The sequence below is a fragment of the Thalassophryne amazonica genome, chromosome 18, assembly GCF_902500255.1.
Source record: "Thalassophryne amazonica chromosome 18, fThaAma1.1, whole genome shotgun sequence".
NCBI lineage: Eukaryota > Metazoa > Chordata > Actinopteri > Batrachoidiformes > Batrachoididae > Thalassophryne > Thalassophryne amazonica.
Genome location: NC_047120.1, coordinates 34,904,248 through 34,932,018, shown reverse-complemented (window position 1 = coordinate 34,932,018; position 27,771 = coordinate 34,904,248). Strand labels below are relative to the sequence as shown.

At 40.5% G+C, this 27,771-nt stretch overlaps 1 protein-coding gene and 1 long non-coding RNA gene across 3 annotated transcripts in view; one reads left to right on the top strand and one right to left on the bottom strand.

The window, feature by feature from the left end:
• Positions 1–225: 225 nt before the first annotated feature.
• On the top strand, positions 226–10,655 carry LOC117531519. Its single transcript, XR_004566640.1, has 3 exons — positions 226–553; positions 8,571–8,578; positions 10,646–10,655. It is a non-coding gene; the product is annotated as an uncharacterized LOC117531519 (long non-coding RNA).
• The window catches only part of LOC117531517 (regulator of G-protein signaling 9-like), an 81,519-nt gene continuing 56,303 nt past the window's right edge, over positions 2,556–27,771 (bottom strand). Inside the window, exons 16-20 of one of the 2 annotated variants that reach the window (XM_034194629.1) lie at positions 18,425–18,563; positions 17,854–17,936; positions 16,519–16,642; positions 5,849–6,243; positions 2,556–2,751 (exon numbers count right to left, since the gene is read on the bottom strand). In XM_034194629.1, coding sequence (XP_034050520.1) covers positions 2,589–2,751; positions 5,849–6,243; positions 16,519–16,642; positions 17,854–17,936; positions 18,425–18,563 — 904 coding nt within the window. In that variant the 3' untranslated portion in view covers positions 2,556–2,588. The remainder of the gene's footprint in view (positions 2,752–5,848; positions 6,244–16,518; positions 16,643–17,853; positions 17,937–18,424; positions 18,564–27,771) is intronic. The other variant, XM_034194630.1, reaches the window with a different exon arrangement.

Below are 27,771 nucleotides of genomic sequence, written 5' to 3'. Positions count from 1 at the left end.
AGTGGCTCCAGTCCCGCGCTAACATGGCATCGTACAGAGCTCTGTTGTTTCCTCATAGTTATCTGGAAATTAAGGCCCTTCTGAAACTCAAATATCGAAGGCACAGAACCTGGGTGTGATTCGTTCTGAGATTTAATTAAAAAAAAAAAAAACTTTTAAAATTAAACATTAAAAATAAACTTTAACTTTAAAAAAATCTGTACATACATTAACTTATGTTTGAATGTCTTCAGTGACCACATTTCATGCTGATTTGCATTTCTTTTCTTCATGCGTGACAAACAGTGATTCCATTTTTGTTGTTTGCAAATGGTGAGTCGAACAAGAACCACTCAGTGTGCAGGGGATGATGGGTCCCTGAAAGACTCTATTAAGGCCCCATGCTTGAAACAATGTTTTATGCACATGCTTTGTTTGTAGAAATGTCTGAGGCCACAGAAAGTACTGAAGAAGTATTTCAGGCATGTAGACCTGCGTAAGGCGTCTGTCAGGCTACCATCAAATCCAGAATGAGGTTTGAATGTTACAGGTACAGCTCTTGGACATTGAGCTAGTTGGACTTGACCAAGTAAACTTTCATCCACCGGTTTTAGCTACTCATGTTAACAAGTTGTGGTTACATTAAGGCTGTAGTTGAAGGAATGTGTCACCAAAATGTTCTGCCAAACACTGGAACAGAGGGTATACCCTGTAAAAATAAACTTGTAGATATGAATATGTTTGATATATTGTCTGAATTTAGCCCCCTAAGGCTGAGCAAGCTCCTCCTCTCTCCTTGTAGCTATTTAGCTAGCTGTAGTGTACATTTAGCTTCTTCAGCACCTTAGCATTTATTTAGCAATAGCTTCTCTCTTTCACACCCACCCTCCCTTTCCCGCTTCTGCTCTCTCCTGTTTTGTTTGTCAAATGTTATTTCTCCATTTCCTTTGCTGATAATGGCACAGTATCTGAAATAAATGTAGCTTATTTGCAAGAATGGGGTGGAGGCTTCATGAACTAAAGGCATGTTTCTGCAGTAAACCATCATTAGCTAACGTAGCCCCAGTAGTTTGTCTGTACTGCCCTAGCATAGCTCCTGCTAGCATGTCAGTGTTCTCTGTTAGCTCCTGAGCAGCAGGGACTTTAGGGTGGCTAGGTGACTGTTTGAAACACACACAACTTTAAAGGGGAACTATGCAACATTTTTACCTGAATTTTACAGTTTGGGAGTAATTGTAATCAGTAAATGACTTGTTTTGGGGAGAGTGGGGGTTCTCTCCCCTCTCCCAGGCATCTTGTAGCAGAAAACCAGCCTTTGGTTCACCGACCCAGTGTCCTTTGAATGAGAGTCTCAGGTCTCATGAGAAACACAAACTGCTTGATGGCACTCCAGCACATACACACACCCCTTTTGAGGCACCAGCGAGTTAGCAACAACAAGAACAAGCCAATGAAGGCTTTATTTATTACATGTTCATTGTCATGGCAAAGCCGGCAAAAAGCAAATGAATAAATTCATTTTAAAAATGCTGTCGGAAGAAGAGAGAAAGAGAAAAGGCGTACAGCCAAGTGAGGAATCAAACATAGGTCAACCTCGGTCAGGCTTTCTTGAAATAGTGACAAAGTCAAAGAAGCTTGTAAAACGGATCCAGACCTGGCGTTCTTGTTGTTGCACTTGGAAGTATATTGAGATAACCTCTCTCTTCTCTATGTATTTGTGTGTATTGTCAATTTCTTGACATGGCTCCATGGATTGTATTCACCATCTCCATTGAAAACAAGTGCACATGGATAGCCAGGGGAGCAGGGAGGGCAGACAGTTTTTAAGACAGTTTGTGACATATGTATTCCCGAGCTGTAGGGGGAGCACTGGAGAGAAGAATAAGTCCAAAAAATGGCGAAACAGCAAAAAACTGAGCGTAGTTGCATAGTGCATCTTTAAAGAGAACCCCCCCCCCAAAAAAAAAAATTCGGTGCCAACCCCTTCGCATTTCAAACTGATTTTGTCGAGTCAACACAAGCCTGGTTATTGGCAGTTTGCATTTAATATAGCATTCATTTAGCAACTCTGGCATTATTCATGTCTATAGTAATAACACTCAATTATACAATTTGGAAGTCAGTAAAATTAATGTTGAGTGGTCACAGCAGATCGCCCCTCCTTTGACCCTTGTTCTGCTTGAGGTTTCTTCTTGTTAAAAGGGAGCTTTTCTTTGCCACTGTCACTTTGTGCTTGCTCTCTAGGGAATGCTGTACCTCAGTATATCATATAATACAGAGGGCAATCTGGACCTGCTCTATATGTAAAGTATTTGGAGATATCATTTGTCATTTGTGATTTGTTGTAATGTAAATAAAATTTAACTGATTTTTATTTTTTATGACCATTTCAATAATTTTGACAAAATGGGAATTTTGTTGTTTTCAACAGCAAAAAGACAGCTTGTACAACAGATGTACAATTGCTAACCCCTAAATGGTTGTAAACCTGACATCTTTAGATGTTGAAAATTGAGGTTTAACCCTTTTATGCTAAACAGTGTCTTGCTACCATCTATTCGTACATATGAAACATCTTTCTGTCAGTGTACTAGTGTAAGTGGCATCTATTAACCAGTCCCATTCTGTTGGCTCAGACTCTCCCAGGGACAGATGATCTCCTTGGCACCAATTCCACTGTGAGGAGCAGCCCTGTTCTCGTCTTCCTCATCCTCAGATTCTATGGGGTAGATCCGGCATTCAGGAGGAATATCCACTTTGAACTGAAAGAAACTAAGAATTTACAGAGAGAACTTTGTAAGATACTCACTGGAAAGCTGTCTACAGTGGCACATGTTTTCTTGGTTCTGTACTCCAGCACCAGGTTAGTGACTGATGTCTTGGACCTACTCGCATCAGTAGATGTTTGTAAGCTTTACTTTTTTACTTGTGTTTGCCCTTTTTTGCATTCATTCGGCTGACTAATTCTGTTCTTTTTCTCTCTATCCAAGGTGCGGAGGGAAATACGTGAGAGTGGCGTCTGTAGACAGTGGGATGCTGGACTTACGGCGTGATCCCATGCCTGAAAATGTTGCAGCAGATGTTTTGTTTTTTTTCCAAAACTTTATAAAACTTTGTTAAACTTTGTAAAAACCTTGTGACTGTTAGAATGGCCTAAGCAGTGGGTCACCCCTTTGAGTCTGGTCTGCTTGAGGTTTCTTCCTCAGATCATCAGAGGGAGTTTTTCCTTACCACTGTCACCTGTGTGCTTGCTCTAGGGGTTGGTAAGGTTAGACCTTACTTGTGTGAAACACCTTGGGGCAGCTTTGTTGTGATTTGGTGCTATATAAATGCAATAAATTAAATTCATTCCGGCCTTCTGTACCCAACCCAGCATGGATCCACAGAACAATTTGGTACAAGTTTTACCTGATGCAACTCCACATTTACAAGGACAAACAACCGTAACATGCATATTTTGATGCTGGTAGGAAACCAGAGCACCTGGAAGAAACCCATAGACATACAGAGTGTGAAAACTCAGAAAGGAACTGGGCATTGGTGGACTTACAACCCCTGGCAAAAATTATGGAATCACCAGCCTCGGAGGATGTTCATTCAGTTGTTTAATTTTGTAGAAAAAAAGCAGATCACAGACATGACACAAAACTAAAGTCATTTCAAATGGCAACTTTCTGGCTTTAAAAAACACTATAAGAAATCAAGAAAAAAAATTGTGGCAGTCAGTAACGGTTACTTTTTTAAACCATGCAGAGGGAAAAAAAATATGGACTCACTCAATTCTGAGGAATAAATTATGGAATCACCCTGTAAATTTTCATCTCCAAAACTAACACCTGCATCAAATCAGATCTGCTCGTTAGTCTGCATCTAAAAAGGAGTGATCACACCTTGGAGAGCTGTTGCACCAAGTGGACTGACATGAATCATGGCTCCAACATGAGAGATGTCAACTGAAACAAAGGAGAGGATTATCAAACTCTTAAAAGAGGGTAAATCATCACGCAATGTTGCAAAAGATGTTGGTTGTTCACAGTCAGCTGTGTCTAAACTCTGGACCAAATACAAACAATATGGGAAGGTTGTTAAAGGCAAACATACTGGTAGACCAAGGAAGACATCACAGCGTCAAGACAGAAAACTTAAAGCAATATGTCTCAAAAATCGAAAATGCACAACAAAACAAATGAGGAACGAATGGGAGGAAACTGGAGGAAACTGGAGGAAACTGGAGTCAACGTCTGTGACCGAACTGTAAGAAACCGCCTAAAGGAAATGGGATTTACATACAGAAAAGCTAAACGAAAGCCATCATTAACACCTAAACAGAAAAAACAAGGTTACAATGGGCTAAGGAAAAGCAATCTTGGACTGTGGATGACTGGATGAAAGTCATATTCAGTGATGAATCTTGAATCTGCATTGGGCAAGGTGATGATGCTGGAACTTTTGTTTGGTGCCGTTCCAATGAGATTTATAAAGATGACTGCCTGAAGAGAACATGTAAATTTCCACAGTCATTGATGATATGGAGCTGCATGTCAGGTAAAGGCACTGGGGAGATGACTGTCATTACATCATCAATAAATGCACAAGTTTACGTTGATATTTTGGACACTTTTCTTATCTCATCAACTGAAAGGATGTTTGGGGATGATGAAATCATTTTTCAAGATGATAATGCATCTTGCCATAGAGCAAAAACTGTGAAAACATTCCTTGCAAAAAGACACATAGGGTCAATGTCATGGCCTGCAAATAGTCCGGATCTTAATCCAACTGAAAATCTTTGGTGGAAGTTGAAGAAAATGGTCCATGACAAGGCTCCAACCTGCAAAGCTGATCTGGCAACAGCAATCAGAGAAAGTTGGAGCCAGATTGATGAAGAGTACTGTTTGTCACTCATTAAGTCCATGCCTCAGAGACTGCAAGCTATTAAGCTGTTATAAAAGCCAGAGGTGGTGCAACAAAATACTAGTGATGTGTTGGAGCGTTCTTTTGTTTTTCATAATTCCATAATTTTTTCCTCAGAATTGAGTGATTCCATATTTTTTTTTCCTTCTGCTTGGTCTAAAAAAGTAACTGTTACTGAATGCCACAATTTTTTTTTCCTGATTTCTTATAGTGTTTCTTAAAGCCAGAAAGTTGCCATTTGAAATGACTTTAGTTTTGTGTCATGTCTGTGATCTGCTTTTTTTCTACAAAATTAAACAATTGAATGAACATCCTCCGAGGCCGGTGATTCCATAATTTTTGCCAGGGGTTGTATATCCAGGACCCTCAGAGTGCTAACTACTATGCCATCATCAGACGATGGTCAAAATTATCCTGAATGCTTTAATGCAGTAACCCAAATCAAACATCAAAGTCAGGATCCAGATAAAAGGATTAGAATAAACAATCAAATGTCAAATATTAATAATTAAAGGTATAATCTGTTCCTTGATCTGCAGCTACACCAAAATTTAATTGATTATTTCTTGATGTAATACCTATTCGTCCTGTGAAATTTCAATGAAATCTGTTCATGTCCCTTTGAGATATGCTGTTGGTGACATTACGAACAAAAATACACACACAATAAAACCTCTCCTTGACCTACATAACAAAAGTTAGTCATCTGCTGTATATTGCACAAGCAAATTTATCACCTTATTGGAGGTTAAAAAAAAAATCTATGGGTCACAAGAAATAAAAAAAATTCACCAAAGTTTTATATGTCCAAACTGCAACTGTAATCACAGTGTAATCTGATGCACTTGTTCCATCACAGAGCCGCAGTACTGGAGTACAGAACCAAAATGACAAATGACACATCACTTTGTAGCTGTATTAAAAATGAGAGGAGGACTATCTTCAGCTCACTCACTTGCCCAGCCTTCTTGGAGGAACCTGAGTAGGTTGATCTGCACTTATAGGTTGAACACGACTACTTGTCCCAGCAGCTGTGTTACACTTTGGTGACAAGGTGGTGAAAACGGTAGAAGGATTGCAGCTCCGTCTCAGCAAACGACGCAGGGAGAGGGTCATGCGGGATTTGGGTGGATTTCCACCCGTGGGTGTTGAAGAGTCAGCATTTCTTTCAGCTTCTCCTTCTCCTCGTCGCTCAGAGGCCGAGGTGCTGTCTAAGGCCACACTGATGGGGGACGGACAAACCGGCGTGTGGGCAAGAAAAGGGAGCGAGGGTGAGGCACTGGCAGAAGCAGAGTCAATGATGCCAGAGTAGACTGCGAGGTGAGGGATGGGAGTAGTGAAGCGACACAGCTGTGAGGTCAAAGGGCAACAGATACAAGTCAGAGATCGTTGTAAAAAGCTTTCACTGCAAACCATGTGCAAGCATTTTTGGAATAGTGCATCTATAAAGTAGAATTTGTGTATGAAGAATCAAACAGTCCACTTCATGATGTCACCCATATGCACGACCTTGGCTAGAACAGGTACGATGAGATTTTGATTTGCTTCTCAGTAAACTTTCAAATATTTTTTAACATACAACAAAGGTCTTAAGCACTTTGGTGTTTTTGTCTAGATACACCAGTATGGAGAAACTCCAGTTTGTACATGTGAGGGTATTGTTTTTGGTCCCGTGAAGCCACCCATCAGAATGAGTGTGAACAAAATCACGCAAATGTTTTTGTCCAATTTGGACCAAAGAGTAGAATGACTGAGTGTCAGCGAAGAAGCAGTAAGTCCAATATAGGTCCTGGGGACCTTTGGTCCTGGTGCTTATCCTCAGATTCTGCAGTGTGAAGCTAATGGCAGTCTACAACATCTTCTGGATAGGATGCCAGTCCATCACAAGTTACTTCCCCAGCCAAAGACAGCACCCATGTACAGATAGGAGAACTGAGACAATGTACGGTGCATACGGAAAGTATACACAGCGCTGCTGTAGATGAAGTGTCTTGTCCAAAGACACAAACAGTTACTGTGACCAGGCATCAAACGCAGGTCAACATACTGGTTCCCACTGAACTACCTGCATTCCACCCTTGTCCTTCTACACTGCCAGAAGAACACAGTCTGGAGCAAATACAACCAAAAAATTACTCATTGGATGAACTCATTTCAATTATGAGCAGGATTTCCATCTAATAAATATATGTAGCCCCAATTCAAACAAAGCACATCCATGCAAGATAACATCATTTCATTTAGTAAATTTAGACTTGTCAGCCACCGTTGACACAGTGGACCATGCGATCCTGCTGCAATCCTGCTGAAATCCCGCTGTATCATCTTGAGCAGTGTTGAGCAGGGTATTACAGGCTCTGATCTGGTTCAGCTCCCACCTTACAGAGCAGAGTTTTTCTGTGCAGTTGCAACACATTTCTTCAGATGTGGCCCCGCTGACCTGTGGAGTCCCTCAAGGCTCCATTCTAGGCCCCATTCTTTTTCTTTTGTATATGTTGCCCCTTGGCGGTGTTTTTCGAAAATACCAAATTTCTTCCCATTGCTTTGCTGACGATGTCCAGAATTACCTGTCACTAAGGTCATTAGGCAATGACCCAATGCAGCCATTATTGGATTGTTTGCATGAGGTTAAATTATGGATGAGCATGAATCTACTAAATCTTAATGAATCCAAGACGAAGCTTATCCTGTTTGGGGGAAACACCTCCACAGCCTGCTCTGCTGATATCCTGGGCCCCCTGAGGTCCAACATTCAGTCCTGTGTGAGGAACCTTGGGGTTATTTTTGACAGCCATTTTAAATTTGATAAGCAGATCAGTGCTGTTGTTAAAGCAAGTTTTTTTCCAACTTCCTCTTTTAGCTAAGACCAAGCTCTATCTTTCCAGGATCGACCTTGAGAAGGTTATCCACGCCTTCATTGCAAGTAAGTTAGATTATTGTCACTCCCTGCACGCTGGCTTGGGTCAGACCTCTCTTAATCATCTCCAGCTCATCCAGAACACTCCTGCTTGTTTTCTCTCAGGCAAGAAATAGTGTGACCATATTATGCCAGTTCTGACCTCTCTTCACTGGCTCCCAATCTGATATCATGTTCATTTTAAACTTCTTTAAATTGTTTTAAAGCCATGGCCTGGCCCCTGTGTACCTTTCTGAGGTCTGCTCCATTACACCCCAGCCAGAGCCTTAAGGTCTTTTGACCAACTGTTTGTTGTTGGAGGCGCCTAAAACTAGATTAAAGACTATCGGTGACAGGGCCTTTGCAGCGGTTGCCCCCAGGCTTTGGAATAGTCTCCCCTTTCATATTACATCAATCAATCAATCAATCAATTTTTTTATATAGCGCCAAATCACAACAAACAGTTGCCCCAAGGCGTTTTATATTGTAAGGCAAGGCCATACAATAATTATGTAAAACCCCAACGGTCAAAACGACCCCCTGTGAGCAAGCACTTGGCTACAGTGGGAAGGAAAAACTCCCTTTTAACAGGAAGAAACCTCCAGCAGAACCAGGCTCAGGGAGGGGCAGTCTTCTGCTGGGACTGGTTGGGGCTGAGGGAGAGAACCAGGAAAAAGACATGCTGTGGAGGGGAGCAGAGATCGATCACTAATGATTAAATGCAGAGTGGTGCATACAGAGCAAAAAGAGAAAGAAACAGTGCACCATGGGAACCCCCCAGCAGTCTACGTCTATAGCAGCATAACTAAGGGATGGTTTAGGGTCACCTGATCCAGCCCTAACTATAAGCTTTAGCAAAAAGGAAAGTTTTAAGCCTAATCTTAAAAGTAGAGAGGGTGTCTGTCTCCCTGATCTGAATTGGGAGCTGGTTCCACAGGAGAGGAGCCTGAAAGCTGAAGGCTCTGCCTCCCATTCTACTCTTACAAACCCTAGGAACTACAAGTAAGCCTGCAGTCTGAGAGCGAAGCGCTCTATTGGGGTGATATGGTACTACGAGGTCCCTAAGATAAGATGGGACCTGATTATTCAAAACCTTATAAGTAAGAAGAAGAATTTTAAATTCTATTCTAGAATTAACAGGAAGCCAATGAAGAGAGGCCAATATGGGTGAGATATGCTCTCTCCTTCTAGTCCCCGTCAGTACTCTAGCTGCAGCATTTTGAATTAACTGAAGGCTTTTTAGGGAACTTTTAGGACAACCTGATAATAATGAATTACAGTAGTCCAGCCTAGAGGAAATAAATGCATGAATTAGTTTTTCAGCATCACTCTGAGACAAGACCTTTCTGATTTTAGAGATATTGTGTAAATGCAAAAAAGCAGTCCTACATATTTGTTTAATATGCGCTTTGAATGACATATCCTGATCAAAAATGACTCCAAGATTTCTCACAGTATTACTAGAGGTCAGGGTAATGCCATCCAGAGTAAGGATCTGGTTAGACACCATGTTTCTAAGATTTGTGGGGCCAAGTACAATAACTTCAGTTTTATCTGAGTTTAAAAGCAGGAAATTAGAGGTCATCCATGTCTTTATGTCTGTAAGACAATCCTGCAGTTTAGCTAATTGGTGTGTGTCCTCTGGCTTCATGGATAGATAAAGCTGGGTATCATCTGTGTAACAATGAAAATTTAAGCAATACCGTCTAATAATACTGCCTAAGGGAAGCATGTATAAAGTGAATAAAACTGGTCCTAGCACAGAACCTTGTGGAACTCCATAATTAACTTTAGTCTGTGAAGAAGATTCCCCATTTACATGAACAAATTGTAGTCTATTAGACAAATATGATTCAAACCACCGCAGCGCAGTGCCTTTAATACCTATGGCATGCTCTAATCTCTGTAATAAAATTTTATGGTCAACAGTATCAAAAGCAGCACTGAGGTCTAACAGAACAAGCACAGAGATGAGTCCACTGTCCGAGGCCATAAGAAGATCATTTGTAACCTTCACTAATGCTGTTTCTGTACTATGATGAATTCTAAAACCTGACTGAAACTCTTCAAATAGACCATTCCTCTGCAGATGATCAGTTAGCTGTTTTACAACTACCCTTTCAAGAATTTTTGAGAGAAAAGGAAGGTTGGAGATTGGCCTATAATTAGCTAAGATAGCTGGGTCAAGTGATGGCTTTTTAAGTAATGGTTTAATTACTGCCACCTTAAAAGCCTGTGGTACATAGCCAACTAACAAACATAGATTGATCATATTTAAGATCGAAGCATTAAATAATGGTAGGGCTTCCTTGAGCAGCCTGGCAGGAATGGGGTCTAATAAACATGTTGATGGTTTGGATGAAGTAACTAATGAAAATAACTCAGACAGAACAATCGGAGAGAAAGAGTCTAACCAAATACCGGCATCACTGAAAGCAGCCAAAGATAACGATACGTCTTTGGGATGGTTATGAGTAATTTTTTCTCTAATAGTTAAAATTTTGTTAGCAAAGAAAGTCATGAAGTCATTACTAGTTAAAGTTAATGGAATACTCAGCTCAATAGAGCTCTGACTCTTTGTCAGCCTAGCTACAGTGCTGAAAAGAAACCTGGGGTTGTTCTTATTTTCTTCAATTAGTGATGAGTAGAAAGATGTCCTAGCTTTACGGAGGGCTTTTTTATAGAGCAACAGACTCTTTTTCCAGGCTAAGTGAAGATCTTCTAAATTAGTGAGACGCCATTTCCTCTCCAACTTACGGGTTATCTGCTTTAAGTTACGAGTTTGTGAGTTATACCACGGAGTCAGGCACTTCTGATTTAAAGCTCTCTTTTTTAGAGGAGCTACAGCATCCAAAGTTGTCTTCAATGAGGATGTAAAACTATTGACGAGATACTCTATCTCACTTACAGAGTTTAGGTAGCTACTCTGCACTGTGTTGGTATATGGCATTAGAGAACATAAAGAAGGAATCATATCCTTAAACCTAGTTACAGCGCTTTCTGAAAGACTTCTAGTGTAATGAAACTTATTCCCCACTGCTGGGTAGTCCATCAGAGTAAATGTAAATGTTATTAAGAAATGATCAGACAGAAGGGAGTTTTCAGGGAATACTGTTAAGTCTTCTATTTCCATACCATAAGTCAGAACAAGATCTAAGATATGATTAAAGTGGTGGGTGGACTCATTTACTTTTTGAGCAAAGCCAATAGAGTCTAATAATAGATTAAATGCAGTGTTGAGGCTGTCATTCTCAGCATCTGTGTGGATGTTAAAATCGCCCACTATAATTATCTTATCTGAGCTAAGCACTAAGTCAGACAAAAGGTCTGAAAATTCACAGAGAAACTCACAGTAACGACCAGGTGGACGATAGATAATAACAAATAAAACTGGTTTTTGGGACTTCCAATTTGGATGGACAAGACTAAGAGTCAAGCTTTCAAATGAATTAAAGCTCTGTCTGGGTTTTTGATTAATTAATAAGCTGGAATGGAAGATTGCTGCTAATCCTCTGCCCCGGCCCGTGCTACGAGCATTCTGACAGTTAGTGTGACTCGGGGGTGTTGACTCATTTAAACTAACATATTCATCCTGCTGTAACCAGGTTTCTGTAAGGCAGAATAAATCAATATGTTGATCAATTATTATATCATTTACCAACAGGGACTTAGAAGAGAGAGACCTAATGTTTAATAGACCACATTTAACTGTTTTAGTCTGTGGTGCAGTTGAAGGTGCTATATTATTTTTTCTTTTTGAATTTTTATGCTTAAATAGATTTTTGCTGGTTATTGGTAGTCTGGGAGCAGGCACCGTCTCTACGGGGATGGGGTAATGAGGGGATGGCAGGGGGAGAGAAGCTGCAGAGAGGTGTGTAAGACTACAACTCTGCTTCTTGGTCCCAACCCTGGATAGTCACGGTTTGGAGGATTTAAGAAAATTGGCCAGATTTCTAGAAATGAGAGCTGCTCCATCCAAAGTGGGATGGATGCCGTCTCTCCTAACAAGACCAGGTTTTCCCCAGAAGCTTTGCCAATTATCTATGAAGCCCACCTCATTTTTTGGACACCACTCAGACAGCCAGCAATTCAAGGAGAACATGTGGCTAAACATGTCACTCCCGGTCTGATTGGGGAGGGGCCCAGAGAAAACTACAGAGTCCGACATTGTTTTTGCAAAGTTACACACCGATTTAATGTTAATTTTAGTGACCTCCGATTGGCGTAACCGGGTGTCATTACTGCCGACGTGAATTACAATCTTACCAAATTTACGCTTAGCCTTAGCCAGCAGTTTCAAATTTCCTTCAATGTCGCCTGCTCTGGCCCCCGGAAGACAATTGACTATGGTTGCTGGTGTCGTTAACTTCACATTTTGCAAAACAGAGTCGCCAATAACCAGAGTTTGATCCTCGGCGGGTGTGTCGTCGAGTGGGGAAAAACGGTTAGAGATGTGAACGGGTTGGCGGTGTACACGGGGCTTCTGTTTAGGGCTACGCTTCCTCCTCACAGTCACCCAGTCAGCCTGCTTTCCCGGCTGCTCGGGATCTGCCAGGGGGTAACTAACGGCGGCTAAGCTACCTTGGTCCGCACCGACTACAGGGGCCTGGCTAGCTGTAGAATTTTCCACGGTGCGGAGCCGAGTCTCCAATTCGCCCAGCCTGGCCTCCAAAGCTACGAATAAGCTACACTTATTACAAGTACCGTTACTGCTAAAGGAGGCCGAGGAATAACTAAACATTTCACACCCAGAGCAGAAAAGTGCGGGAGAGACAGGAGAAGCCGCCATGCTAAATCGGCTAAGAGCTAGTAGCTACGCTAAGCTAGCGGATTCCTAAAAACACGCAAAGTGAATAATGTGTAAATAATTTAGAGGTGATACAGCAGAAGGAGTGCTTTAGTTAAGGCACGTAAAGATTACACTGGGAAACAAATCGTAATCTAGATAACTAGATCAATCTAACTGCGCAGATTAAACAGCTAACAGATACAGAAAAACACTGCTGTGCTCCGGAACAGGAAGTGATACAATACCGCAGTGAGAGCCAACCACCAGTAGTCTCTAAACCCTTGAGACTTTTAAATCTTCTTTTAAAACTCACCTTTCTATGGCATTTCCCAAATGAGCTAGTGCATTTTTATTTTCATTTATATCATCATTTATTCTGTTTTTATTTTTTTTTATTGTCTGCTGTAATTTTATTGTTGTCTCCAACTTTTTATTTACTTATTATTGGGCATAACCCGGTGCCCATGTTTATTGTACAGCACTTTGACCGACCGCCATCATTTAAATGTGCTTTCAAAATAAAGTTTGAATTTGAGTTTGCACAGTACAGTACAAAATACAAGATTTTGGCATTGGGATATGTATTTGTTCTCATGATAGCCATCATAATAAGCTATATATTAAAACCCAAGTGGCCTGTGCGTACATGCGTACGTGCATGCGTGCTTGTGTGCGTGCATGCATATGGATTCGACCACGGAGAAACTGGGGAGAGCTGACATTTGCTGTTTGGTATGTTTATATATTTTCCAGAGGTGGGACAAAGTCACCATCAAGTCACTCTGACACATCAAGTCATGAATCAGCAAGTCCGAAGTCAAGTCTCAAGTCATAATGACCACCACTTGTTTGCAAGCTGACTTGAGACTTGCAGATTGATGACTTGAGAATAACTTGCAGTGACTTACTCCCACCTCTGTATTTTGGGTCAAGGATGAACGCCAAAACAGAACATGATAGGACTAATAATTTATTTATTTTATTTTTTTTTTGAGAAATTAGGGATATTAGCTAACAACAGTGAACAATGGATGTTGATAATTACATTCTGGACTCACACACCATCATTATAGAAACTTAATACATAATTTATTACCACCCATGAAAAATGTCAGATACCTATTTAATGAACACTACCTAATCTAGAGCCCGTGGATCCCCATGGACAACAAGCTAGTATTCCTTATAAAACTCTTAGGCTCATTGTGTATTTTAACTTAAATTCTATGGAGATTGGAAAAATATACTTTTTTGGAAAGTGCTCACAATAGCCAATAAGAAAATGGATAATTCCATTTCCTTGGAAGCCACCATGGCAATCATCTTGGATTTTAGCTGGATTTTAGCTGGCCCTGAAAATGTGAGTTTAGCCAGTCGAATCAAGATCCTAGGTCTAGTAGCTGAGATATTGAGAAACCATTGTAAACTGCCATTTTTACAAATCCAAGATGGAAGCCTTGGTGACACCTGGGAAAATGGAATCATCCTTATTCTGATCTGTTTTGTGTGCACTTTCCAAAAACATACAGCCTTGCGAATCTCCACAAATTTCCAGTGAAGGCTAGTACCTGAACATAGTGAACCTAACTAACTTAATGTTGATTTGTTGGAGGTTATGATACCAGAAACAAAATATAAAGCGTGACTAACACAATAATTGTGATTTTTTTTTCTGCACTTAAGCTGAACATAAGAACACTTTGCCTTAACAGGACGCAGAAAAATGTGGTGTACACTCAACTACACTATATAAAGCAGTATGTAGGTCATAACTGTAGTCATAAACAATTAAAATAACATAATACATACTGCTCACACATGACAGTGTTATTCAACATTACGAAATCATCTCTTGAGGCAGACTGCTGCAAAATTAAAAAATCATAGATAGATACTGCCTTTCATTAAACTGCATGTATAGCCTGAAGTTAGTAAGAGTTTCTTTTCCATATGAAATCATTATCCATCATTTCAGACACACAAACCTGACATCAGACAGTCAGAATGAATGTGTGACATGGTATTCACATGGTATGAAAGCGAAAATGACAAATCAGGACAAACAAATAAACATGAAGTGGTATACGGATGCTTTATTACTTTATGACAGATGACAAAGGAAACAAAATGCAGTTAGGGCTCATGTCATGGAGCAATGGTGGCATTGGTGGCCACCTGACCTTGGCTTTGGAAATGAAACAAACTGACAAAAACGTTCGTTTCAAGCTACATGTAACTTCAAAAACATATACGTATGCTGAGAGAGGCAGAGAGTCTGTTTCAGCTACATTCACACTAAATCCTTTCCGCAGGGTTGTGTGGATTTACTTGAGTTTTAGAAAGTACCCATAGTTAAACAAAGACACAATAACAATTTGTTTATCTGATTTCAGTATATTTTTGTTTGGAAACTCTCTCACACTGTCCACATTCACTTCATAAATTTCCTCCACCCTTTGCCTGGTTTTCCTTTTCTTTTATGGCTAGATTCATTTAAAAAAAAAAATCCTTTCTGCAGGGTTGTGCAGAGGTGTGGCCATGTTATACAAAGTTTAGAACAGAACTGTGGTGAAATAATCAGAAAATAATTGTTTACTTCTCTGATTTAGTACATTTTTGTGAAGAAACGGTCTGTCTTTCTCACTTACACACCTGCTCCTAATCCACCATCAATCTATGGGATATTGCATAAGCAAAACTGAGTTGCTTTTTAAAATTTATATATTGCAAAACGTTCACCAGATTTGAATGGGTGTGTCCTCATTACATGCCCTTTAAATTTGGTGAGCTAGAAGATAACATTTATTATTTTTGAGTCATAGTGTACATCGTGTCACCTCTACATTCAGTCACTGCACTTCATCATTTACATGTAAAGGCATTTCCAAAGCCTAGGAAAAAGAATACAGTTTGAAGTTTTCTAAAGATGTATATATAATTATACTAATGTGGCGTTGTATAATCAAAAACAATGAGCCCTAAGGATAGGACGCTGTGAGTGAAGACATGACATTACAACATATACATTACAAGAACTTGACAGACAACAGTTACAGCTTGCATGGGAAAAATATGTAACAAGTATCCAAATATGGATCAAGTTAGGGCACCATAAAACTCCTGTAGTACAGTTTTTGTAATAACTAAATTTCTATTATTTTTTCTACTGTAAATATCCAACTCCAGCTTGACGTAAAAAGTGTGTAAAAAGCCAATTATTCCAACCTTGGATAAAAAGGGCTCACTTTGTTCACAGCTATAAGCTGTTCCATCCTTCCATATCTTTCTGGCAAACATTCATACCTTAAAAATCAAGAACCCTAAAACTCTCAAAATTGAAATTTTTATATATTAATACTGGGAGGTCAAGGCTCTGCATGCCATTATTAAAAAGGTCATGCATTTCTAACATTAATAAATGCATTTTTTTTTTTTACTGAATTTTGGGTTTCAAGTAGGAAATATGTCAGAAGCCCTGAAATACTCACATCGCTGACTAGATGGCGATGAAAGCTGCTCAAATATGCGGCAAAGTCTTGACCTTTTATTATTTAAGATGGTAACTTTTGGCAAAAATAAGATGGGCTGACAGCCAAAAATCAACTTACAAGTGTGTCAGTTGCCCTTGTGGGCAACTTACTTGTTTTAACACTACCAAGGAAATATACAGCCTCCCTTAAGTTATTAACCATCATGGCAGTGCTTAGCAGAGTTTGTTTGTAGATTGTTGTTTTTTGCACCATGATATGGTGTATACAAGTGCACGCTGCACTTTTTTGACTGAACGTCATCGTGACTGCACTCAATAATTTAGTCATCTGAAACCAGCTGATCCCCATCCTGACTGTTAGTGTGCATACGACAGTGAACATTAAGCATTCTTTGGTGGAGGAGGATGAGGGGGGATCGCCTTGCCCTGCTTGCTGAGTTTGCTCATGACCTGTGTGATGTCAACAGGGGCATTGGCCGCCATCTTGGCCTTCAGCTCCTGTTCCTGCTGCCGGAGGATGATGGGGCTGATGCTGGGACGTCTGTTCTTTGCGTTCTGCTCCAGCTGAGAGTCACTGTGAGATTTAAAAAAGTGTGAAGGAGTTACAAGTGGGGGAAAAAATTGTCAAACCCATTTCTTTCTTGCAAATCTTCAGCACTTTTGCAAATGGGTCATTTCATGAAAAGGGGTCACCAACATTATTGGTCAGTAAAAACAGAACAGCCCTATGCGCAGGGAAAGAATGTAAAATGATTGTCTCTATATATGGATTAAATAACTATGATAACATAGAAGACATAATTGTCTTGGAAATGTGCTTTTTTGAGTTTTTATCTGAAAAGGGGGGCACTAAACGCCACCAAATTTGTGACACACAGCACCTAACTATTTGTTTGGTAAAAATAAACAGCACTAATTTATCTGAATTTACTTCTGATTTGATGGGCACACTGTAAAATTAATTTCCCCCCATAGACCAGTGTCTTAATCACTCAGTCCGGCTGCAGAGAGCATGCCAAAACTGTGGTGACAAATGTATCCCGTAGTGTCCCGTAGTGTCTGTTACATTTAAAACCCATGTTCCTAACCTGCTAATTTATTCAATTAATAAAACTCCAGTTGTGTTGTTTGAAAGCACCACTCTTGAGAGCCTTAAACACATGGGGAGATAGAATTTAGTTAGGCAGGGGTGGTGGACAAGTGAGGCAGGGGTGGTGGCCAAGTGGTTAATGCGCTTGGTTTCAGTGCAGAAGGTTCCAGGTTCAAATCCCACCCCTGCCACATTTCTCCATGTAATGTGGAGTTGCGTCAGGAAGGGTATCCGGCGTAAAACCTGTGCCAATTCAACATGCAGATCCACCTTGGATTTGCTGTGGCGACCACGAGTGCAAACAAGGGAGCAGCCGAAGGGACTTACAAAAAAGTAGCAGTCATTAATTATTCACTTTATGTTTGTTTCGCGCTCGAGTCGTAATATAGCCATCAAAAATAGCACTCTGGTGCTTTCCTGCAAGCCCATCCATTAAAAAGTATAACATGACTTATCTCAATAGTGGATTTTATGTATTCCCCGTGGTCCGTATATTCATATCTTACACTCTACAGCACCTTGCTAGGAAATTTAAAAAGTGACCCTCATGTCACATATTGGTGACCCCTTTTCATGACATTACTCAAATGTAATTTTTTATTTCAATCAGCACATTTGCACCAAATTATTTTTTAGATTTGGCATTATCATTATATTCTGAAAAAGTAAAAATGATTTTAGAATATGACACCTACGTGAACTTGTGCTCCTCAGGACAGATGGCCTTCTTCAGTGTTTCCTTAAACACTGGAGATTTCATGTACCGGCCGTATGAGTCCTGCAAATCCAAATATGCATGAGTTAATCACTATCCCCTTAAAAAAACACAGGTGATGTTCTGAAAAAGAGTAATAGGTTCAAACTATACACCCTAGGAAACAAGCTCGATATGCGCCTGTTAAATGAAAAGGAACTGTTGCCGGCCACTCCCACTCTCCCTTCAAAGAGCGATCATCTCCATCTTTCTCTGAGACCATATGGTTGTGACACACAAATGGTAGATCGTCTCATTCAGCGTGATGTGAACTTCTGTTAAATATGTCACAGAAGTCTAAAACAGCCCATTTTAGACTTAAATATTTGCTAGCAGCACAATCATTTCTAAAAGAATACATACAACTATGGGACCTTTGGGATGTTTGACATGAAACTCCAATTACGAGTCCATAAAAACAGATTTTACCCAGTATGACCCCTTTCAGTGCAAAAATTCTGGAATAATAACTCTATGTGGTTAAATTTGGCCACATTGCTACAAGTACTGACCTTCTTCATGAGCATGAAGATGTGAGTTTGGGCTGCGTCCAGGACATATCGGTGTGGGTGTTGCAAGCCATTCACTGTGATTTCCATTGTCTTTCCATCTATGTTGATCCACCGGGGTGCACCACGTGCAAGGAAAGTTCTGCAATCAGTTTGAGATACACAGAGGAAATATTAAAGTCACACTCTATAGTCAAAATGTGATACCCAGAGAAACAAAAATTACTGTTAAAAAAATCAAAAATATAAAAAGACGCAATCTATCATTTGACCCAGATCAATTCATGCAGGTGAAAGGATGCATCCTCCTTTTTAATTTATATGTTTAGCCTAAGTATATCAATAATGAGGCCAAAATATCGCTGTAGCACCAACTGTTTAACAACAGTAAACATCATCCTCAATCCCTCCTAGTTCATGTACAATATGGATTTCTTTAGATAACCAGTTTAAAATCGCATCAAACTGTCATTTGCAAGTAAGACCTAGCTAAACAACAGCACCAGAGACACAATAGTTATATAAAACCAGTGTAATCATAACAATAAAATGGTCAAACAAAAAGATAAATAAAAGAAGAAAAATAAGAAATAAAAATTCAGAAATACTACTTAAAATGGGACACATCCAGTGGTGGGCACAGTTCCGATAATCCGATAACAGATAATTATCAAAGATAATGTTTTCATTATCGGATTATCAAATCAAATCAAATCAATTTTATTTATATAGCGCCAAATCACAACAACAGTTGCCCCAAGGTGCTTTATATTGCAAGGCAAAAGCCATACAATAATTACAGAAAAACCCCAACGGTCAAAACGACCCCCTATGAGCAAGCACTAGGTGACAGTGGGAAGGAAAAACTCCCTTTTAACAGGAAGAAACCTCCAGCAGAACCATGCTCAGGGAGGGGCAGTCTTCTGCTGGGACTGGTTGGGGCTGAGGGGAGAGAATCAGGAAAAAGACATGCTGTGGAGGGGAGCAGAGATCAATCACTAATGATTAAATGCAGAGTGGTGCATACAGAGCAAAAAGAGAAAGAAACACTCAGTGCATCATGGGAAACCCCCCAGCAGTCTAAGTCTATAGCAGCATAACTAAGGGATGGTTCAGGGTCACCTGATCCAGCCCTAACTATAAGCTTTAGCAAAAAGGAAAGTTTTAAGCCTAATCTTGAAAGTAGAGAGGGTGTCTGTCTCCCTGATCCGAATTGGGAGCTGGTTCCACAGGAGAGGAGCCTGAAAGCTGAAGGCTCTGCCTCCCATTCTACTCTTACAAACCCTAGGAACTGCAAGTTAAGCCTGCAGTCTGAGAGCGAAGCACTCTATTGGGGTGGGTGATATGGTACTATGAGGTCCCTAAGATAAGATGGGACCTGATTATTCAAAACCTTATAAGTAACAAGAAGAATTTTAAATTCTATTCTAGAATTAACAGGAAGCCAATGAAGAGAGGCCAATATGGGTGAAATATGCTCTCTCCTTCTAGTCCCCGTCAGTACTCTAGCTGCAGCATTTTGAATTAACTGAAGGCTTTTCAGGGAACTTTTAGGACAACCTGATAATAATGAATTACAGTAGTCCAGCCTAGAGGAAATAAATGCATGAATTAGTTTTAGTTTTTTTTATTGCGCAAATGCATAAAAGCAGTCCTACATATTTGCTTAATATGTGCATTGAAGGACATATCCTGATCAAAAATGACTCCAAGATTTCTCACAGTATTACTGGAGGTCAGAGTAATGCCATCCAGAGTAAGGATCTGGTTAGACACCATGTTTCTAAGATTTGTGGGGCCAAGTACAATAACTTCAGTTTTATCTGAATTTAAAAGCAGGAAATTAGAGGTCATCCATGTCTTTATGTCTGTAAGACATTCCTGCAGTTTAACTAATTGGTGTGTGTCCTCTGGCTTCATGGATAGATAAAGCTGGGTATCATCTGCGTAACAATGAAAATTTAAGCAATGCTTTCTAATAATACTGCAATTATGATATGGATTATCTTTTTAGATAACTTTAAAAACCATTATCGGACCAATTATCTTCCGATTAACGTTTGTGCGATAACTTTTAGACCGATAAACAAAGCTTAACAGCGACAAGCATGTCTAAAATTTAAAGTCAGTTCAGCATCTATCTGTTAAAAGTTTTGTAACAGATATACAATTATACCCTCCACAAACAGAAGAGAGCTGCTTTTATGAAAAGCATCTCTATCTTCTGCAGACAAAGGAGAAGTGGTCAAACAAAAAAAACAAACATTTCCTTTAACACCATACTGATATGCTGGCAATATCACCTAAGTCATCCAGAGGCATACATTTTTAACTTATGGTACAAATTTTGACCAAACTAATTTTGGACAAGTTATTTAAAATTACTGTCATGTCTGAAGTTTTATAAAGTGAAAATATCAGATATATGTTTTAGTTTTAAAGTAATGTGCTAATTTTTAAGGTTTTGTGAGCACATACTGAGTCCAGCAGTGCATTATCCTTCCTTTTCTCTCAAAAATTCTTGAAAGGGTAGTTGTAAAACAGCTAACTGATCATCTGCAGAGGAATGGTCTATTTGAAGAGTTTCAGTCAGGGTTTAGAATTCATCATAGTACAGAAACAGCATTAGTGAAGGTGACAAATGTTCTTCTTATGGCCTCAGACAGTGGACTCATCTCTGTACTTGTTCTGTTAGACCTTAGTGCTGCTTTTGATACTGTTGACCATAAAATTTTATTACAGAGATTAGAGCATGCTATAAGTATTAAAGGCACTGCGCTGCAGTGGTTTGAATCATATTTATCTAATAGATTACAATTTGTTCATGTAAATGGGGAATCTTCTTCACAGACTAATGTTAATTATGGAGTTCCACAAGGTTCTGTGCTAGGACCAATTTTATTCACTTTATACATGCTTCCCTTAGGCAGTATTATTAGACAGCATTGCTTAAATTTTCACTGTTACGCAGATGATACCCAGCTTTATCTATCCATGAAGCCAGAGGACACACACCAATTAGCTAAACTGCAGGATTGTCTTACAGACATAAAGACATGGATGACCTCTAATTTCCTGCTTTTAAACTCAGATAAAACTGAAGTTATTGTACTTGGCCCCACAAATCTTAGAAACATGGTGTCTAACCAGATCCCTACTCTGGATGGCATTACCCTGACCTCTAGTAATACTGTGAGAAATCTTGGAGTCATTTTTGATCAGGATATGTCATTCAATGCGCATATTAAACAAATATGTAGGACTGCTTTTTTGCATTTGTGCAATATCTCTAAAATTAGAAAGGTCTTGTCTCAGAGTGCTGAAAAACTAATTCATGCATTTATTTCCTCTAGGCTGGACTACTGTAATTCATTATTATCAGGTTGTCCTAAAAGTTCCCTGAAAAGCCTTCAGTTAATTCAAAATGCTGCAGCTAGAGTACTGACGGGGACTAGAAGGAGAGAGCATATTTCACCCATATTGGCTTCTCTTCATTGGCTTCCTGTTAATTCTAGAATAGAATTTAAAATTCTTCTTGTTACTTATAAGGTTTTGAATAATCAGGTCCCATCTTATCTTAGGGACCTCATAGTACCATATCACCCCAATAGAGTGCTTCGCTCTCAGACTGCAGAGCTTTCAGCTTTCAGGCTCCTCTCCTCTGGAACCAGCTCCCAATTTGGATCAGGGAGACAGACACCCTCTCTACTTTTAAGATTAGGCTTAAAACTTTCCTTTTTGCTAAAGCTTATAGTTAGGGCTGGATCAGGTGACCCTGAACCATCCCTTAGTTATGCTGCTATAGACTTAGACTGCTGGGGGGTTCCCATGATGCACTGTGTGTTTCTTTCTCTTTTTGCTCTGTATGCACCACTCTGCATTTAATCATTAGTGATTGATCTCTGCTCCCCTCCACAGCATGTCTTTTTTCCTGATTCTGTCCCTCAGCCCCAACCAGTCCCAGCAGAAGACTGCCCCTCCCTGAGCCTGGTTCTACTGGAGGTTTCTTCCTGTTAAAAAGGGAGTTTTCCTTCCCACTGTCGCCAAGTGCTTGCTCACAGGGAGTCGTTTTGACCGTTGGGGTTTTTCTGTAATTATTGTATGGCTTTGCCTTGCAATATAAAGCGCCTTGGGGCAACTGTTTGTTGTGATTTGGCACTATATAAATAAAATTGATTTGATTGATTTGATTATGGGTAGGATGATGTAATCTCACATTCACGACAGGACAAATGCATTTCAGACACTCTGTTCAGGCTCCACGGACAACAGCATTAAACTCTAGTGCCTAAAACTCTCTTGAATATATTCTCTGGGTTTATAGACGTTGTTACTGTATTTGCGTTTGTTAAATTCCACGCATTTTAAATGTAGCAGACAGGGATTATCTGGAATTTTGTTTTCAAGGCCTCTACTGCCATCTACTGGCCAGTAGCGTTCATGGCAGTATTCACCCTAAGTACTAAGCGTCTGGGAACCAGTAGATGGCAGTGTTGTATTTGTTTTGACCCCGGTTATATCAGATGGTTGTCAAATCAACTTTTTGGCTTTGGAAATGTTTTTTTTTTTTTTTTTACAAATGAAGTTTAAAAACAAAATAAAACAACAGCAAAAAAAATAATAATAATAACATTACAAGACAGCTCTGCAGTGTTTGCACAGGCACAGTGCAAGCGGTTGGATGCTTGTAGCTTTTCAGCAGGAGGATAACCTCATGACGGCCGACCAGAATAATATCAAACAGGTTAGATTTTCATTGGACCATACGATCAGGAGGTGGTCCTGAGATGTTAAACGCAGCTTGTTACTCCATGTGTTGTGTGGGCCGCCAGAAGAGGAGGTACTGCTGGCCCACCACCAGAGGGCGCCCTGCCTGAAGTGCGGGCTTCAGGCACGAGAGGGCGCTGCCGCCACGGACACAGCCGGGGTTGACAGCTGTCAACTCATGACAGCTGTCACCCATCTCCACTTCATCAATCCACTCCATAAAAGCCGGACGTCATCTCCACCTCGCTGCCGAGATATCATCTACCTGTGAAGGTAATTGTCTCTGCTGACTTAAACATTGAGTAATAATCTGAACTTCTTTGCAGCCATATTCCTGTGGCGTTTCCTTATCTGTGGGATTGGCGTAAAGTGTGATCAGCGACGGTTTCGCTTCACACTCCAGCCAGATAAGTGATTTAACAGGAGCTGCACGAGTGTGTGATTAGAGGTAGAGGTGACTTTCCACCTTCTGACTGTTTTTGTTACTGGGTGTGCACACACCCACATCTCACTGTTTGTGCTCCTCGCCAGCAGTACCAGATCCGACAGTCGGGGACGGTGACCACCTGGGAATTCGGGACTTGGCGGCTCCAGTATTCACCAGGTTCGGTGGCGGTGGAAATCGTGTGGTTCCGGCTCTTCTCAGGGCAGACGTCTTCTATCCTCGAGCCTGCCCACACGTCACCGCTGTGTATTGACTGCTATCAGATTCTGTGATTGTCTGTATAATCATTGTGCACATTCACAACATTAAATTGTTACCTTTTGGCTCATCTATTGACCGTTCATTTGTTTTGGGTCCGTGTCACTACACTTTCCCCAACATCATGTACACTACACGATGCAGGATGCGTGATTAACCTGAAACTGGGTCCAAATAATTCCTTTATGAAAAATCATCTTGCACAGTGTAAAGCACATTTTGCAACATCATAAAACGTGCGCACATTCTCTCCATATGCAAAACATTTTGGGATGACACTTCCAGGGCTCTGTAAAAATGCCTGTTTTTACAAATAAAAAAAATGAACACCAACACATGACAGAAGTCACATTAACGTGTTGGTTTACATAATGAATGACTGAAACAATCAGTGTTTAGCAGAGGCACTTTTACCCAGAATCCTTCGCGATTTGTCTGTGTTTGTTACAAAACCTCAGAATTAGTGCATTATTCAACATTAAAAGATCTATGCTATATTTTAACTTTGTACAAATGACAGAATTGACATTAATGGAGTTATTCTATCAGTATTAATGTTATTTATAAATCAAAACCATAAGTCAGGATGACTTTATTTTTCAAGACCGCCGCCTGACCGGAGTGTTGCAATTGATAGAGAGCTGGCTTTATGGCTGCTCTCAGGGTGCCTCTGTGTTGGGAGCTCTGTAGTAAACAAGAGCTTCCAGCAGGAGCAAAATGTTCAAAGACAAAAGTGTGGTCTCAGTGTCTCAGCATTAAAACTTAAATTTGTCTTACTAGTAGTTGCAAATGTACCAGAGACAATATTGGAATTTATCGGTTATCTGTAACTTCCGATACATTTTTGGGTGTTTTATCTTTATCGAAGATAACTTTTCAGTTATCTGATTATCTGTTATCAAAGTTAATTTTTTGGTTATCTGTGCCCACCACTGGACACATCCGATAACTCTTTAAATATGTGTTGTGTGACAGTTTAGTGCTAGCACCTTGACATACCAGTGATTAGCAAAACAAATTTTGTGAGTGCAGTCGAATGAAACAGGCTAGATATAAGTGCTTATTAGCACAGTGACGTCTGTTGCATATCTTATGTTGTTAAAGTTAAAAAAATCTTTATGAAAAATAAGAGGCAGGTGGCACTGTAACCTGCTACTTGCTAACTAGCCATGCTAGCTGCAATGGTGAGACATTATGCTGTGTTCACATGACACCAGTAAGTGGCAAACAGAAAATCGGTGTGCCGCTATTTTCAATGAGAGTTTGCCAGAAAAATTCTGCCACCTTTGGCTGTGACCACAGCAGCCCCACACTGTGATGGTGCTTGCCATAAAAAATTTAAAATTTTCAACTTTGCTTACCACAAAAACAAGGGCAAACCAGATGCTGTTTTATCTTTAATGAGGAAGAAAAACAGATAGCAAGACAGATTAAGTGCAGAGAGCAACCTGGTTTTAAACAGGTAAACATGAATAATTTGTGTAATATTTCAGAAAGGAATTAATTTATAACCTCGCAAAAAGTCAACTTTTTAAACTGTCATCAAAACAAAGTTTCTTGGTTTAAAATAACACTGTGCAAAATTCTAAACCTGGGTTCTATCTTTCAATTAAGTCAATTTTGGTCCATGTTGTTAGCATTGAAAAATGACCATGCCTCATATCATCACCTGCAGTCCTGCACTCTGCCGCTACAGACGACAGAAACTCTGATTTAATGACCACTGTGTTGGTTTTTCTCCCATCAACATGTGAATGCAGCATCAATGCCCGGCCTCCACTAGTTTTCTCATTAAATCAGCCAGTACGGAGATGACGTAGTAACAATGACGTGATGGGAGTCTGTTTGTATAAATGACTCCCAACTGTATTCAACAAATTATAAATGTAATATTTTTGCTTTTGTTCCCATCTTTCATGCGCTGTAGTAAAAGATGTAAGATTTCTTCATTGAATATAAAAATCTTATTTATCTCTAATTTTGTTCAGTGGACAAATTTGCACTGGTTGGTGTGGCATATCAAGATGCTGATTAAACAGCATGATTATTGTACATACAGTGAGGAAAATAAGTATTTGAACACCCTGCGATTTTGCTAGTTCTCCCACTTAAAAATCATGGAGGGGTCTGAAATTTTCATCTTAGGTGCATGCAGGGCTTAATTTGAGGGGGAGCAAGCCGGAGCGTGCTCCGGAACCTCGGACGCGCGCTCCGGAACCTCTGACGTTGGCTCCGCCAGCTATTTATACTGGATCCGGTGATCCGCCACCTCTCTTGACTAACAAAATATATTTTAAAAAAAAATCACCGCGATTGCTCTCACTGCCACTCATACCGCCCTCCTGTCTGCTGTGAGGAATTGCGCCAAATCTGGCAACAGGTCCAGAGGCTACGCTCGCTGTTTTGATCTGGATGTTGACCATAGCCGCAGAGCTCTGTGGCCACCAAGAGAGGACTTGGATTCTTTGCAGGTCCCGCATCCATACCCCCGGAGGCAGTGAGCGAAAGGAGAGCCGCGCATTGTGTTCTGCGTGTGTCTGTTTATAATCTTCTCGCACAGAAGAAAAAAGACAGTGTTTACACAAGAGAGAAAAGTGAGAAAATGTGATGGATTTCGTTTATCGCGGGTTATTTTTAGAACATAACTCCCGCGATAAACGAGGGACCACTGTACATCATTAAACAGGAATTTGTACTCTATCCGGATTTGGTGTGACTAGTGTTATTAGGCCTACAATACATGCCCAGTTTATTTTTGGTGTGGAGCACAGCGTTGTTCGCAAGCCCCCCCAATTTATTTGTATGTTATTGCTACAAATAAGTATTTTTTGTTGGCAGTTTCCTCGCTTGCGAGGATAGTGGGAAGGCCTTTTTTTTTTTTTAGTTTATTTTCTATAAGCCCTCTGGTGGCTGAAAAGTCCGATGTGGGATGCACAAGACCTGTTACACTTGGGGCAAATTAACACTTGAGTAGGCTGGGCTTGTGCTGCTGCCCGCTCTTTCTGTCTTTGACACTTCTGGCGTGAGGCCTCACTTCTTTCTGCCTCAAACTTCAGGCTGGCGGATTTGATGCTGGAACACCAGCTGAGTCTATCTGTAGCTAGATGCTGCCATGACTGATGCTGAATGCCTGCAAGGGAGAGCTGTTTCTTCAGCTGGTCCTTATAGCGCTTTTTGGGGGCCCCTTGGTTTCGTCTCCCTTCCTTGAGCTCGCCAAAGAGAATTAATTTCGGCATGCGTGTATCATCCATCCTGGCTATGTGACCTGCCCAACAAAGCTGTTGTTTGAGTATAATAGACTCCATGCTGGGCAATTTGGCTCTGGTAAGGATGTCCTCATTTGAGACGTAGTCCTGCCACTTGATCCCAAAGATGTTTCGGAGACAACGCTGATGAAAGCGTTCCAGTAATCTGATCTGCTGGCGATACAGAACCCAGGTTTCAGCTCCATACAGGAGGATAGAGACCACAATGGCTCTGTAGACCTGCACTTTTTTGGAAAGGCGCAGTGCATGATTCTGCCAGACTTTCTTTGAGAGTCGACCAAAAGAACTGCTGGCCTTGGCAAGACGACTGTCTAGGTCCTTGGCAACAGATGCGTCGTTTGAGATAACACTACCGAGATACGTGAAGTGCTCTACTGCATTCAGGCTGGTACCCTCGATGCTGATTTGGGGTGGGGTATATGCTGTATGGGGGACCGGTTCATATAGCACTTCTGTCTTTCTCAGGCTGATGGTGAGGCCGAAGGCTCTTGCTGCTTCAGCAAAACAGTTGACAATGTGCTGCAAGGCTTGCTCCGTATGGGCGACGAGGGCGCAGTCATCTGCGAAGAGCAGCTCCATGATTAGCTGTTCTGTGATCTTAGTGTGGGACAGAA